The sequence below is a fragment of the Orussus abietinus genome, unplaced genomic scaffold, assembly GCF_000612105.2.
Source record: "Orussus abietinus isolate OABI.00-Male unplaced genomic scaffold, Oabi_2.0 scaffold1, whole genome shotgun sequence".
Taxonomy (NCBI): domain Eukaryota; kingdom Metazoa; phylum Arthropoda; class Insecta; order Hymenoptera; family Orussidae; genus Orussus; species Orussus abietinus.
The window spans coordinates 313,795-328,527 of NW_019396017.1; the positions used below are offsets into that span (position 1 = coordinate 313,795).

The 14,733-nt window shown below is 31.7% G+C and overlaps 4 protein-coding genes across 7 annotated transcripts; all 4 read right to left on the reverse strand.

Moving 5' to 3' along the window:
• Positions 1-87: 87 nt before the first annotated feature.
• On the reverse strand, positions 88-2,007 carry LOC105698085 (DNA repair protein complementing XP-A cells homolog). Of its 4 annotated transcripts, none has more exons than XM_012422016.2 (6): positions 1,728-2,007; positions 1,355-1,506; positions 1,107-1,218; positions 918-1,042; positions 565-841; positions 88-443 (listed from the first exon to the last, which is right to left on the reverse strand). In XM_012422016.2, exons 2-6 carry the CDS (start codon positions 1,483-1,485, stop codon positions 282-284), a joined length of 807 nt encoding a protein of 268 aa, XP_012277439.1. In that variant the 5' UTR covers positions 1,486-1,506; positions 1,728-2,007; the 3' UTR covers positions 88-281. The 4 variants fall into 4 exon arrangements, with proteins under 4 accessions (XP_012277439.1, XP_012277438.1, XP_012277437.1 ...); XM_012422015.2 differs by having other exon boundaries at positions 1,355-1,502; positions 1,594-2,007; XM_012422014.2 differs by having other exon boundaries at positions 1,594-2,007.
• Positions 2,008-2,081: 74 nt separating this feature from the next.
• Positions 2,082-5,119, reverse strand: LOC105698084 (COP9 signalosome complex subunit 2). The gene is made up of 9 exons (XM_012422013.2): positions 4,482-5,119; positions 3,901-4,095; positions 3,711-3,836; positions 3,410-3,577; positions 3,168-3,342; positions 2,954-3,092; positions 2,662-2,878; positions 2,433-2,573; positions 2,082-2,319 (listed from the first exon to the last, which is right to left on the reverse strand). Exons 1-9 carry the CDS (start codon positions 4,533-4,535, stop codon positions 2,200-2,202), a joined length of 1,335 nt encoding a protein of 444 aa, XP_012277436.1. The 5' UTR covers positions 4,536-5,119; the 3' UTR covers positions 2,082-2,199.
• A 551-nt stretch (positions 5,120-5,670) lies between these two features.
• On the reverse strand, positions 5,671-10,047 carry LOC105698192 (maternal B9.15 protein). The gene is made up of 3 exons (XM_012422227.2): positions 9,966-10,047; positions 8,735-9,426; positions 5,671-8,650 (listed from the first exon to the last, which is right to left on the reverse strand). The coding sequence occupies exons 2-3, from the start codon at positions 9,173-9,175 to the stop codon at positions 8,300-8,302; spliced, it is 792 nt and encodes a 263-aa protein (XP_012277650.1). The 5' UTR covers positions 9,176-9,426; positions 9,966-10,047; the 3' UTR covers positions 5,671-8,299.
• Positions 10,048-11,012: 965 nt separating this feature from the next.
• LOC105698211 (thioredoxin-related transmembrane protein 1) lies at positions 11,013-14,241 on the reverse strand. The gene is made up of 5 exons (XM_012422260.1): positions 14,039-14,241; positions 13,642-13,803; positions 13,388-13,562; positions 13,217-13,318; positions 11,013-13,137 (listed from the first exon to the last, which is right to left on the reverse strand). Exons 1-5 carry the CDS (start codon positions 14,200-14,202, stop codon positions 12,850-12,852), a joined length of 891 nt encoding a protein of 296 aa, XP_012277683.1. The 5' UTR covers positions 14,203-14,241; the 3' UTR covers positions 11,013-12,849.
• Between the last annotated feature and the right edge of the window lie 492 nt (positions 14,242-14,733).

A 14,733-nucleotide genomic window follows, 5' to 3' on the forward strand; every position in this document is an offset into this window, starting at 1 on the left:
TTATACTTTATACGATGCAAGAATGAAAGACTTATTGATAAATTGATTTTAACTTGTAACGAGTATATGACATACATTTGTAACAAATATGGTGTTATCATTTAATTATGTATGTTTATATCAAAGTACATTCATAAATTAAAAACTCGGACACATCATACATACATACATTAATGTCGTTCAAAAGCAAACATTGGTATTCTAACAAGAATCTTTTAATTTAGTTTCCAACGGTATACGATTTTAATTAATTTAGTAACAGTAAATCTACCCAAGTTTAGTTACATTTTTTCATACGTTTCTTCGTAACCACAAGAGGTGCATGCATGAGTATATGTATCTTCTTCCTCATTATATGTATCATTTCCAAAATCGTGAACATGAGTAGCTTTTTTTGTTTTATCATACAATGAACTTCTTACTTCCATTCTTAATTTTTTTATCTACAACAGAAAAGTTTGTTGTAATCGTATTGGTAAATAAGGAAGAATAGGTTACTTCTGATATCCAGGACTATTTTAAAATGTATCTACATACTAGTATATGCAAATTGCAATCTTTTACCTTTTTATTGAACTTTTTTATTTTGGCTTCCTGCTTAGCAACATCCCGTTTCTCACGTTCCTTGATTAGGTTTTCCTCTGTACCCCATACCTCTAATGCTCGGTCTTCTATTTGTAAATGTAAGTACAATTTCATCTCACCCCATCGGGCATTGTGTGGATTTTTTCTAAGAATATACTTTAGTGGAGGCTCTCGTTTATCTAAATCACAATCCTTTAACAAGTATTCTTGCTTTGCTTCAGTTCTTGTGATTAATGAATGCTTTCCTTCCCTATCTCTGAAATTACAATTTTTTGGTACAATGTACCGCATCTGTGAGGATATAATTCAAAATTGAACATAAAAATATTTACCTGCATTTATCGCACACAGACAAATCAAAAGTTTGAAGAAGATATGAATCCTTATATTCATTTTGGCATTGTTCGCACCTAGGTAAAGTTCCTATAATAGGTGCAGGTTCAGCAACAATATTTAACTGAAAAAATCATTTATCGTTGAAGTTCTAATTTTTAATGATCAGATATAAGAAGGCATTTTACCATTTCTTGCTCTAGCACTTCATCTTCTTCGATCAGAAAACCTCCACCACTGTCAATCACTCGCTGACCTTGAACTTTCAAAAGTCTACCCGATGTACAGTCGCTATTTTCACTTAAACACAATTTGTATTTAGTTAAAAACAATTTAATTATGTGATAGTACTATGTTGTATTTTTGACACCTGATGTAAATGAGGTTTTTGAGAAAGATGAAAAGTCAATGACAATAAATAGATCGTTTGGTTTACCTTTTAGCATAGGGGTGAGCAACAATCCTTGATTTTTTTAAAAGTAGTGCTTTTTGCCGGTTTCTCTCCGCCCGTTCTTGGAGCTCATCGGATATATTAGTTGCATTTTCATTCGCATTATTACTCTCCATCTTTATATGTATGCACACTGACTACAGAAAAGCAATTATTAGATTCTCTACTCCATTTGTTTAACGGTGCAAGACCGTTCGTTTCTAGTATCACGTCTAACACATAACCTATAAAAGTTCGTTAAACCGGTGGTTTTGAAAACGCAATAACTTGATAATCCATTATAACAATTTATGCAGGTATAGTTTGCGATTCTTCTGTTTGCTATCTTTACGACATCGTGTTCTTTATATTTATTTACTTTCAACTAGACTTAGGCGTGCAGAGCTGTATTGGTTCCAAGTTTACACTCTGAAAGGTGAAATTGGATGAGCATGTCAGATCCTTGACAGATAATAGAACATACCTAACAGATTATACAAAAAATAAAGTTATGTAAATGTTAACATAGATATTGATGAAAAAAGTTGTTTAATGAAATACATACCTGACCACAAGCAATTAAAATATTATGTGAAGATGTAGTTTCCAATATCAAATACCTTACCCCTGTTAAAATCTAATATTTATTGAAAAGAGCTAAATGAGTTTCTTCAGTTAAGATTTCATCTCAAGCCATGGTTCATATGGTTGTGATAAAATAAAAGTCAGCATCTTTGTCATTGTAAAATATCACATAACACTTTATTTTCAATATATTTGGAAAAAATTGGGTGTTAATATTATACTATACAGAAGTAGCAGGGACTTATTTGTGACGTTTTTAGTATTGCTTACCACATTTTATTTGATATACCTAAATGTAAAGAATGCAACTGAGTCGTCCATTTGTCCAGAGCATTGTAGCGTGCAGCACATAGTGATTTTTTATCTAACTCAAGTACTTGATTTACCTGTAATACAAAAACACGTATGTGTGTAAAGATTAATGATACATGTATATTTAAATCCAACATTTTACTAAAAAGTATCTCTTTTATCCTAAGGAAATAATGTACAAATATACCTGATCAATGCGTCCACGAATTGTATTATCCAAAATGCAGGATACCAAAAGACTTTCAACTTCTGACGCATCAATATTTAATTCTTTACTGATAAAGGGGATGTGAATTCTAGTATATGGCTTTATCAGCTTAATAAGAACCTATGGAAAATTAAACATATTGCATGAATTAAATAGTGTCACTTATGAAGAGTGACAGTTCAAGCACATAAATATTATATTAAAATACCTGGGTTCTAATATTACGCAGTAAGTCTTCAATGTGCTCTCTGATGAAAGGATCATCCATAATATTGTTTCTATTTTGTTTTAAAATCAGTTCAAATTGATTAATATCATTATTCTGATAACTGACAACTAAATTCGTCATGGCTAAGATTTCAGGATCATTCTTGTATGGTTTCGCTTCTTGAGAATCAAATGGATTTATCCCAGATTTCATTAACCTAAAAAGCAATAACAAAATGATAACAGCCAATTTCTGGTTACTACATACAAAACTTTGTCTTAATATATCTTACATATTTGCCAAAACTAGATATTTCAAGCAGGTTGTACGCCTTGGTGAACCAGATTCATCATAGTTCTTGAAGGCCTCAAAGAAATCAGTGTGTGCTCTTTCAAATTCACCTTCTCTTAAGTGCATCTTTCCTCCACATTCTATTTCAATATAATAAAATAAATTGAGTCTATTAATGTTTTTTTTATAGCAACAATTTAAAAAATTATAGTTACCCCTAATAACGCCCATTATAAGAGGATGAGGAATAGCACTTTTAATGTGCAAACTTTGTTCGTAAAGTGTTTTTAATTTCTTGTTATTTTTCTGTGCCGTATACATTTGGATCTCTAGGGCATATATTTCTAATAGTTGTGTACCTTTCTTCAAGTCATCTTCGCCATCATCAGTCTATAATTTTATTATATATCGATATTACAAAAGATACACATTAATCATATGTTTGAATGATACATACCTGACAACTCTGGTGTAGCTGTTTCAATATCTTTGCTAATTTATTGAAATCAGATCTATCGAAGTAGAGTTTTCCCAATTTCGTATTTGTCTTAAACCATAATCTATCATTTTTGGCATCCTTTAGAGCATCTAACGTAGTTTCATAGAAATCTTGTAACAATTCCATCTAATAAAAGAAGGAGCTGAATGTATGTAGGTCTTTCATATAATATTGTATAAAAAAAATGTTCAAGCTAAATTCTTTATTTTTGGCAATAATGAAACAAAAATTGAACCAGATTGTGAACATAAATACTCACATTTTTCGATGTGCTAATGTAATCCAAAATAGAATTAATGGACTTTTCAGAGTGATTTCTCGTCACTGCACTCTTAATGTACGTTAATAATTGTTTATACCTAGTCATCATTTCCTTGTAATTTGACTGAAATGAAGGGTATTTAATGTAATTACAAGGTTTGTAATTTCATATTAGACCATTTACGTACCAGTTTGAAATTTATTTTGATCATTTGTTTAAGTGCTTTGAAGCCCCATTCGCCTTTGTCTCCGCCTTCGAGATCCAGAACTTTTTGAAAACTTTGTAGAGCTGCTTTTGGATCCTCTTCCTTCAACGCTTTGCTATTGTAATATTGATTTTCTAAATCAACATCAGGTTCCGAATTTGAGTCTTCCGAGTATTCCTGTCAAGAAACATGTATAAAAATGATACCAAGACTATTTCCACAATACAGCTTTTTTACTCCATGTAAGATGTATATACACGTATTTTCTTTATTATCATAACGAAAGCTACCCAAAGTTCAACTGATCAACATAACCTAAATTAGTAGTTACTAATCATGAAATCTATTTAGTTAAAAGTACCACAATAATGTGTTACAAATTCAAAACAGTTGCAGCATTTTATAAATCAACATAAAGATAACTACAGTGCGAAGTTGCTGAATTTTTTCCATGTTTTAAAAAAAGATTTGTATTCCTTGGAGGAATCTAACCTATCCGAAGAATGCAACATTTATTCAGGATTAACTTATAAGTAAACATATCTAGTAGAACATAACCGTACCAGCCCGTAGTCCTCTTCTTCTTCGCACATAAAGTCGTCTTCTCCGTCTGACATATTTGCAAAAATACGTAAAGATATTATTTAAAGAATCTTCTATAAACTCTTGACAGCTGAGGTTCCTCACACCTCCCGTTTCAAATTCACATGTGTGAACCGGCTTGTACACAATGCTACATTTAGAGCTAATTTACACGACAAGTCAGTTTACGAAGAATGCTTTCCTGTGAAAGGTAACCAAATGAGGCACTGTGCAACACAGTCAACACAATATCACGTCGTTCCGGACTTTTTCTTAGAACGACATTTAATTCCTAGACCCAACCACAGAAAAAATGATATAGTTTACAATCTGCAGGCGGGAATTCATAAATGGCATAAAAAAAGATGTATAGGCTTTCGAAGATTCCGTACGGGGGCAGCACAGATCTGCTATCTCACTAATCACTCCACAATTTTTCTCAATTCACATTGAAATTTCGAATTTCGATATCAGAGGTGTCGCTATGTAGAATTGCACATATGTACAACTTATATTTTCAAATTGTAACATAATTCTCGCATTTTCAATTTTTTATGGTTTTCAGGCGTTTTGGCGAATGTATGCGAATTTTGCGAAACTCCAATTTAAGTAGGGAATTGATTGAAGACAGTTACGCTGTGAGCAATTCCGTGAAAAATGGTTCTTTTAAGATAAAAAGGGTCAGGATATTTCAAGTCATGCACACTCAGTTTTCAATTTGCAAAACTATTTATTTCATCATTAATTTTATTACGATAAGTGTACGTGATCGTCTAAGTTGTGTAACATAGTGTAAGGAAACAGTATTGACTTAAATGTAATGCAAACACATTTGAATAATTATACTTCTCCGGGTGGTAATTGAATAATTATGTAAGTCCGATGTTAGTGATTAGTTGAATGATTTGACAATATTTTTAAGGCAAACGAAAAATTCATCAAAATGTGACACGAGTTTCATTTTCCTGTAATGGTACTTATAATGGATATATCCATATTCCTGAATAAAATAATGTCTTAAAATTCGTATCTCTCTTATAACCAATTAATCAATCATAAGACTTTTTTGAGTTTATTCTTAGGCCTGTTAGTTATCGTAATTCAATAACGTTCACTTGCCTCAAGAAATTTCATCAGTGTATCTGTTTCTCCTACAAATACTTATTAACGGATTTTTTACTTTCTATTTGTTAGGCAAGATACATACTTAATATTATTAAAAACCTTTGTTTACACTATCCCGGATAATATTTACATAAGGATGAATACATATTTTGTTTTTTAAAACAGTAATAATAGAACCAAAAATGTCATAATTCGTCTTTTAAATCATTAAAACATATTCTACATCGCCCACTGCAATACACAAATCATAATGCATTTTGTTTTGAAACATTGATCAAATGAAAGAACACGCATATTCATACATTAAATTCTGTGACGTATATGTTCAACTACATAAGCGAAAACTTCAATCCTCCCATAACAATAGAAGGGTCAGTACTCAAAGAAAAAGTGCATGAAATAATTATCTTACATTGCTAACTCCAAAAGTAAAACTTGATTGTACCCATACTTCAAATAAAATATCGCAGCCTACATTACCTCATGTTTACATTATTTATTAATGGTTACCAATAACATGAAGCAATGTGTTAATGTGTATAAATGTATAATGTACTTTCACCAGTGGAAAAATGCGTAAATTCACGTAGTTACAGTGCAGCATTGTCATATCATTAGACTAACCAAGCAAGAAAAAGTATTTCTGCAAGTGTCACAGCATTAGCTGATATTATATATGTATATACGCTGTCCGCACATACATATATACATACACCCAAACATACATTTATGTTTATATATATCTATATATATTAATAAAACAGCATCCGAATGCAACGTTGCTTTACTCTACGTATAGATTATATACTTCAATTTTGCATTATACATAATTTCCCTATTTTATATTAATCATTATGAGAACCTTGATTGTTAAGTTGTACTGATAAATTGAACACATAAGTCATTTAACGATCGATGCAAGGAGAGGAGCTGATCGTATTTGAACCAACAATCTTAAAGCATTTAACGGAAATGATGCCTTTACAAACATTTGATCACTGCGGGTTACTTAAGGATTATTTACTGCTGGTTACATCAACACGGTCAAAGTAAAAACTCTGACTTGTATAAATACTAATAAACAAGATGCTTTGTATAATGATGATACATAAACATTTTTGATACCACCAAATTAATTCAAAGGAGAATGCTGCAGCTGTACCCAGCAAGTTAAAGTACTTGATTCTTTGTTCGTCTATAGAATTTGTAAACACACAAACATTGCACAACTCTGCAGATTACAACATACTATTGTTAAATATATATGTATCAAAACTTCATTTAAATTTTTAATAGCGTACTTCCTGGTCCTGAAATATTTCATTAACTCATAAAATCACGGATAATTATAATTCCAAGTAACAAAACTAGAAACTCGGATAATGCATGAAATTAATGTCTCAATAAATGCAAGAACAGACAACCTGAATCAAACTAATGTTTTATTTAAATATTACTGGAAATTACTGAAAACTACTGAAAATATAAGAGAGACTACATCTAGGAAATTGGAAATTGTATTCTATTCTACCCTCGTACTGCTTAGAACTCATAAATGTTGCCAGCAAAATACATTTAATTTCAACATGTAATCATGCATTAAATCGCATATTAATGTGGATGTGACAATATTCTCAGTTTAGACGTTTTAAGTAAAAAATGCATTTGTTTGATGACTAGAATAAAACTGATATGTTCATGAACAAGAGTTGCATGTAATATTATGTTAAACACAGGTATCACTGTTTTATAATTCAGTTAGAAAGTGCTTTTAGCGTGAAACTATTTCAGCCTACACCTAAAGTACGTAAAAAGATCTATCTGCCTACATAAATGTTTGAGTTGCACATATTTGAATGTACAAAGAGACAAGCTGAAAGGAAATACTCAACCAACACTGTTAACCTATTATAAACGAAATATTTTTAAACGAAAATAATTTTAAATTTTAATGCTTCTGCATCACAATCCTCGTAAAAGAGTAGATTACTATGCAAATCAACCGTTATTGTATGTACGAGTACAGTCATAAATTTAAACGTTCAATATAAAGACGTATAAAATCAATACTGCATTCACTTTGTAAATGGCTAACCTACTTAGTATCAATGGTTCTTGTCTTTAACAATACATCGCAGCGAAACTATTTCATGAATTTCTTTGCATATTTTTTATATTGATATTTATAAAAAAACCTATTAATATCGATGGTAGTACGCTATTTCTCAAGCAATTTTGCATTCGGAGATAAACACAGCTATCAATCCATTAAACAGCCTGCATATATATATGTATATATATATATATAATAGTGTAACATCATTTTTATAGTAAAAAATCGTAAGCCTTAATCGCGGTTCGAAGAAGGTCATTTGTAAGTATAGAGTCGATCATTTATCATTGACTAAGAATAGAAATTAGGAAATCCATTTCTAACAGTTTAAACTAAATTTAATTAGATTTTACAATAAAAAAATTTAACGAGTTTATCATAAAAGTATTATATAGGCCAGTTAAAGATTTTCACTACCTGACAGTACCCTTGTGCAGGATTATAATAATTTTGAATAAATTGTCATTACTTTGTCCATAACTATTTCTTTTAGAACAGCGATGTCATAGAACAACCAAATATACATGTTAAAAATGGATTTCATTGATAGTCCGATGCAGTTCATACTTTAAGAGTAGGTTTATTAGACCAACGATGGAAACGTGTAGAACCTGTTGGATAAGATGATGGATGTATCCATTTGTGTCCTCGAGGGCCCATGAAGGGTGGAGGAGATGGACCACCCAAAAAGTATGGTGGCATAACGTTGTACCAAGTTTGATTTATTGGATGTGGACCATAGCCTACGTTGAAAGAGTGATTGATCCACGAACGATTTCTGTTAAGTTGGGCTCTGGGACTATTCAAATTACGTTTTCTACCAGTACTATTACTGAACTGTTGTTGATTTTGATTAATCGTTGATAGTGGTTTTGTCTTATGTTGATGCTCTGAAGGAATGTTCGATGATTTCTAGAAATGAGAATCAAAATTACATCATTCAGTGAATAGTTAAATGTCATAAATGTGGTAAAGCTGTTTAAAGTAATGTCTTACCTTAGGAGTACTTTCCTTCGAAGAGCTTTCTTTATGAACATTTTTCTCATTAGATTGGCTCTGAGGTGTACGATTTTCCTTATCATCAAATGATGCTAATGTGCAGTATGAACCTTTACTTTCTCCAAAGCGGCAACAGACTTCGTTAGGATCAACCCAAAGTGTTAATTCAACAGGTAATGATAAATCTTCATATTTTACCCCTGCAGCACTTGCAGCACTTTCTAATGTTTCATCTCTACGATTATGGCCATTGACTCTAATACAACGATAACCTTGACCTTTGAATGGCTTATCAGGAAACCAATGATTTTTGAAACGATCCATCAACAATTCCACTAAATGTCGTCGAAAGCATTCTAGCTGATCAGGACTAAATTTTTCGCTTTTTTCGATCAGCTGTACTAAGAATAGTACTGCTGCTGTAATCTCGTTGCGCATACTGTTTACGATGGTTGATCAATCTATAATTTCTTAATGTCCTGACTTTTAAATGTGCTGATATGTATCTGCTAAATATTGTGTTATCGTTTGATACAATCAATGTGGAGCACATAGAGCCCTTGTGTGTGACCTTAGCTCCCAAGTCCTTTGAGATATATATTTTGTTATTCTTTTGTTTTTAACCAAATTCTCCTTTATACCAGTTACAAAGAGCAATATAAATACTAATTTTGTTGCGTTGCTTTGACCTAAAACATACAAAACCATAAATATATTACATATTAATAAAGAGTTATTTAAACGTGTGCCGAAAGATGTCAACCGTTCAAACTTAATGAAATCTGGATCAGATTTGTGATATTCGTATCCATATTATTCACTGGCACTATTTTGTTTAAGAATAACATTTACAGAAGATTTTTCTGAGAAAAAGGTCAACAATATGTTATTTTTAATAACTAGGTTATGAAATCTGTACAGGTTAGGGAAGTAAAATCTACTTAATACGAAAATATTACATTAGTATCGCAACATTGTGTGTTTCATCGATCTGAACAAGAGTTCCATGAAATTGACTCAGAAACATTCCTTTAAACCTTTGAAAAGAAGAAATGGAATGAATTTGCCAGCTCATTCTCGTCGTGCCAGGATGTGCCTTGCGCGATCGGTAGTAAAATTTTGTAGACACAAGAAAACCGAGTCTTTCATACATTTATAAGTAAAGTAGAATGCATTACACGTTTGAGATGATTATTATTAAACTTTTAGTAGGAATTAAACGTCTTACCAGCCAATAACGGAAACTGAACTTTTCTGAAAAACACCTACGTCGACGTTTCCTTTAAAATAAACGTAAGATTCAACTCAACACGTGTTACATTGACTGAATTCCACGAAACACGAAGAGATGTCCAACTCTTGCCACAGAAACTAATTTAACTACATAGTTTCTACAGTTATTGGTAGAGGCGTTACTCTCAACAAATCGTTTGATTAAGGCCCTATTTCATTTGTACGACGAAGCGAATAAGAGAATCTGATTAGCTACAAAAGAACAGCGGAATGCTTGAATTTCCGTTGTACATTTCTGGCAGCCAATCAAAACTTCTTATTCGCTTTGTCGCACAAAGCTGTCGGAAAAATGAAATAGAGCCTGAATTCGTATATTGGCGTGGTACCGCCTAGTTTGAAAAAATCTTCAGCCATAAGTTTCCTTCGATTACTTTTTCGCTTAAGACTAAACTTTGGCGACAACATTTATGCCAACTTCAATGCAATTAAATCTTTGAATCGTTATTAATATTTAATTCATAATGTTTTTATTATAAGCTTATTCATCATTTAGAGACAAGTTATAATCGATTAATGCGATGCACTGGAAATATAAGGTACAGAGTATAGATTTTCATTAAATTGGTTTATTCGTATTAGTATCATTATTACTATAATTAGGCAGTCATCATTACACTGTTTTTCACTATTCTGTTGTACATATCTTAAAAGAATGATTTTCTTAACTTTTCACATATACATTTTCGAGTGTTCGTCAAGCAACACAAAAGGAGTAGTACTACTATTGGAATGTCGGTAATGGAATATATGGGTGTTCTAAAATTAAATTATTATACTCTAGTTCATTCGAGTATCTGAATTAAAGGAGCTGAATAATCAGAAACTTCATACATAATTTTTTTCAACGAACTTACCACCAATAACATCTACATTTCTGTATTAATGTGCGGAAGACTCAATTATTGAATAATTGTGATTCAAAAACCTTGTACTGTGTTAAATTGAGCTTAAAAAAGGTAGATAAATAATTGAAGCAAAGTAGTGCCATTACGTGAATGTATATTTTAAAGCGTTGTCTATTCCGTATTTTATACTATTCAAGTGAAATTTGAACTTTGCAATTCTATAGCATTGATTGCAGTAAAAAGAAAGGTAAATGTATATATAAACGACCTTTCTCAATATTTCAATATCTCAGTCCCGAAGGCATTAAAACATAGTAGTATTATGTTACAGCAATCATGTTTAATTTACAAATTAATTATGTTGTCTATACATTGTTCATATAAAATCGATAAACGTATTCATTTTATGCAATGGATATGAAAGCATACTTGACGAATATAGTGTTTCTTGAATGACTTATGAACGACGTAGACACATTTTACTTTCATTTTATGGTTTAAAATGAAAGGTATTATTTTCTCTATAATAACTTTATTTACTATAAGAATCTAAAGTGCCAAACTGAAGGCACTAGCTTCATTACACCACATATAAAATTCGGTGCAAAATAACTAAATTGTTCAGAACTTTTATTATTCAAAGTGATAACCAATCATTAAATTTAGTTTTTGATTTTTTAAACAAAATTCTAGCTGTTAATATGATTGAAAATAAAGAACTATATTTAATAGAAAGTCAGTATATTCTGATAATTATATCTTCTGTGAAATTATCTGTGAAATTAGATAATTACTTTTGAACATACAAAATTTTAAGTATTTTCAATCCATTACAATTCTCTGGATATATACAAATTATAAAAAATAATCTGTAAATTGATCAATTGAAGAATTTTTCACTTTTACGGGTATGAATTCCTATAGAATCTGATACTCTCTGTGTTATAGACAGCTTTTACATAGCTCACTGCCTAAACATTGCCCTTCTTTATAATCATAATTAGCAATACTCATATTGTAGTGATCAAATGTTAAAGAGATAATTTGTTAAGGCTTAAATCAATAAAGTATGAGCACGAATTAATATTAGTAGAACAATACACTAGATTTAACCATACAAAATGAAACGATACAGAAAATCTTAACATAATCATGCATATGTGTAGTTTTAAATGTAAAAAACTGCGAAAATTTAAGCTGCACTTCAGATGTTGAGTAATGATAATAAAATTTAAGATTATAATAAATAATATCTAAAAATTCTAATAACAGAGCTCATACTGGAAAGTATACGGAAATAAGATTGCTATGAAAAATATGTTGGTATACAGCGACTTATTTGGTACCCAGCATGAATTTTTGTAAAAGTTATACTATGAAGTACACAATCACCATATGGTGTCCTGTCATTTGTAAAATCTTCAGGAATCAATTTAAATAATATCAATCTCAAAGGTCAGTGACACACCAATGACACATACTAATAACTTATTGATCATTCTTATTTATAGCTATACGAGAGAAAACATTATAATGGGAAGCATTCAACATTTCCTACTCACAATGCATATAATTCACAATATCAATAAATTGTGATGGATTTATAAAAATAATTACTTCAGTTGTACCAATAAAAATGGAATGGTGTCACTGGGATAAACTAGTGCGAAGCAAATAGAATGTAAGTTGTTCAATCTAAGGGCACCGATTTAGTCTAAGGGAAGTAAATATTTTTCCCAAATTATATTTTTGGGGATTTTTCTAAATGTGTTGCACATTATTTTCGTACAATGCAGAGTCTCATGATAATAAACATACTAAAATGTTTGGCTTGACTAAGCCGTGACAGATATTAGTCATTTAATCAAAATATTGAAGGTCTACTAAAACAAGACAAACATTTGATGTGTAACTGACCCCTAAATGTCATTCAAAACTGGGAGTGAGTTAATGTAATAAAAAAAGCTAATGTGTTTAGTCCGCTTTTCGTGGTTTACGCTTACGAACATTAGGACTACTAGGTGCAGCTGTTTCATCTACCAATTCATTACTATCAAGATTAGTATCTTTATCTTTATTCTCTTCTTGAGCCTCGGATTCGCTACCTTCTTCATCCACTAAATCATCTTTGACATTTTCCACTAATTCGTCGTCCTGTGAACCCTTTTCCTGCACAAATCCACCAGAACTATCTTTTTGTTTTCCTTTACCTTGGAATGCACATTTTTTGGGGTAAACCAAGTCGAGTAAGCACACAACGAACTGAAAATACATGCAAAACAAAGTAATTACATTCAAAATATTTATACACATTAAAGAAATATAGAAATTGATATCTTACCAGTCCTAGAATAGCACCAACTATAATAGTTACAATAGCAAGGATTAAATAGCTTCCCCATGCGGGTAAACCAAAATCTTCCAGAAGCTTAGTTTGTATGCCCTGAAATGAAACAATTATTTTCTTTTTTAATTACAGTATCAGTATTAACGCTATTCTCATTATATTTACCCTTAAGACTGGAGACATCCTAAAGAAAAGACTAATAATAGACATCTGTATAGATGTAGGGCTTTTCCAACTAGGAATTGGTTCAACTTTTTCCCATGTTCTCTCAGTCACAAACTCAATCAATGAATCCTTGTCTCTAGGACTTTTATATTGTCGAAATACTCCATCTTTAACACTGTAAGCACAAGTATTATTTTATATACTATTCATTACTTCTATGAAAAAAGATGAACTATTGATATTACTAAACGTACTGGTATATCGTTGGCAGAGCAGTAACCATGAATCGGCCACTAAGACCTGGTGAATCCGTTACATCAACTTTTCCAACATTTATATTAAGATCTTTTTTCCATGACGCTAGACTATTCCATACAGGCTCTAATGCTTTACATGCTGGACACCATGGTGCGTAACTGTAATATCAAAAACGAGCATCAATGCATCTTAAAAACATTAATAGGCTTTAAAAGATGTCTTTTCTACCATTTTTAATTTTTAAGCTGAATACTCAAAAATTTAAAAATACTCTTAACGTACAGAAGAAATATTTTATGATAAACTACTGCCCCAACACAAACTTAAAAAAATTTGATTTCTTGAACGTCATCAAATTTGAGGACGTCGAGCTATTATCGCTTTTCGACTTACAATTCAACCATCCATTCCCCCGTCAACATGCGATCCCAATTATTTTCATCCAGAACGTCCACCCAGGCATTCTTCGACGACTCTGATTTTTGACAGCTAATTAATGCAAAAAGTGTAATGCACGTAACGAAAAATGTAGATAACACCCTCCCGAAACGCGACATTTTTAACCAATAACCACCGGTGTCGTCAAGTAGAGTACTCCGAACCGGTCGCTAAACAAGCATAGTTGCCACGTTCTCAAGTTAAGCTTCCATTCCTACTTTCACCGAACGTCATTGAATGTTTCTGCACCGATTTGATTGGTGGACAGTTACACAGTAAATGGAACCTGCATTTTGTAATAAAACATAATATTTCAGTTGACTTTTAGTTATATAATGAATAGGATTCAGTAACTATAAAAGTAGCAATTATTATCAATGACATAGGAATACAATTTCGATTTTATTTGAATCTATCGCAAGTAACAAAGGGAAGAAAATTAAACACGGCGCCGATTTTCAGGCACGTCATTGGTGGCTACACCACCATTGTCAGCGTAGCCACCTGGCGGTAAAATGAGGTAGTTCTTCTCGCCACGATCATTTATTCAAAAGCAAGATGGCGGCCATCCTGAGGAAGTACGAACGTGCCCGGGGTCTGCGCATGCGTCGAATACAACGCTGACGCAAAGCAGCACGTCAGCTGTTTTG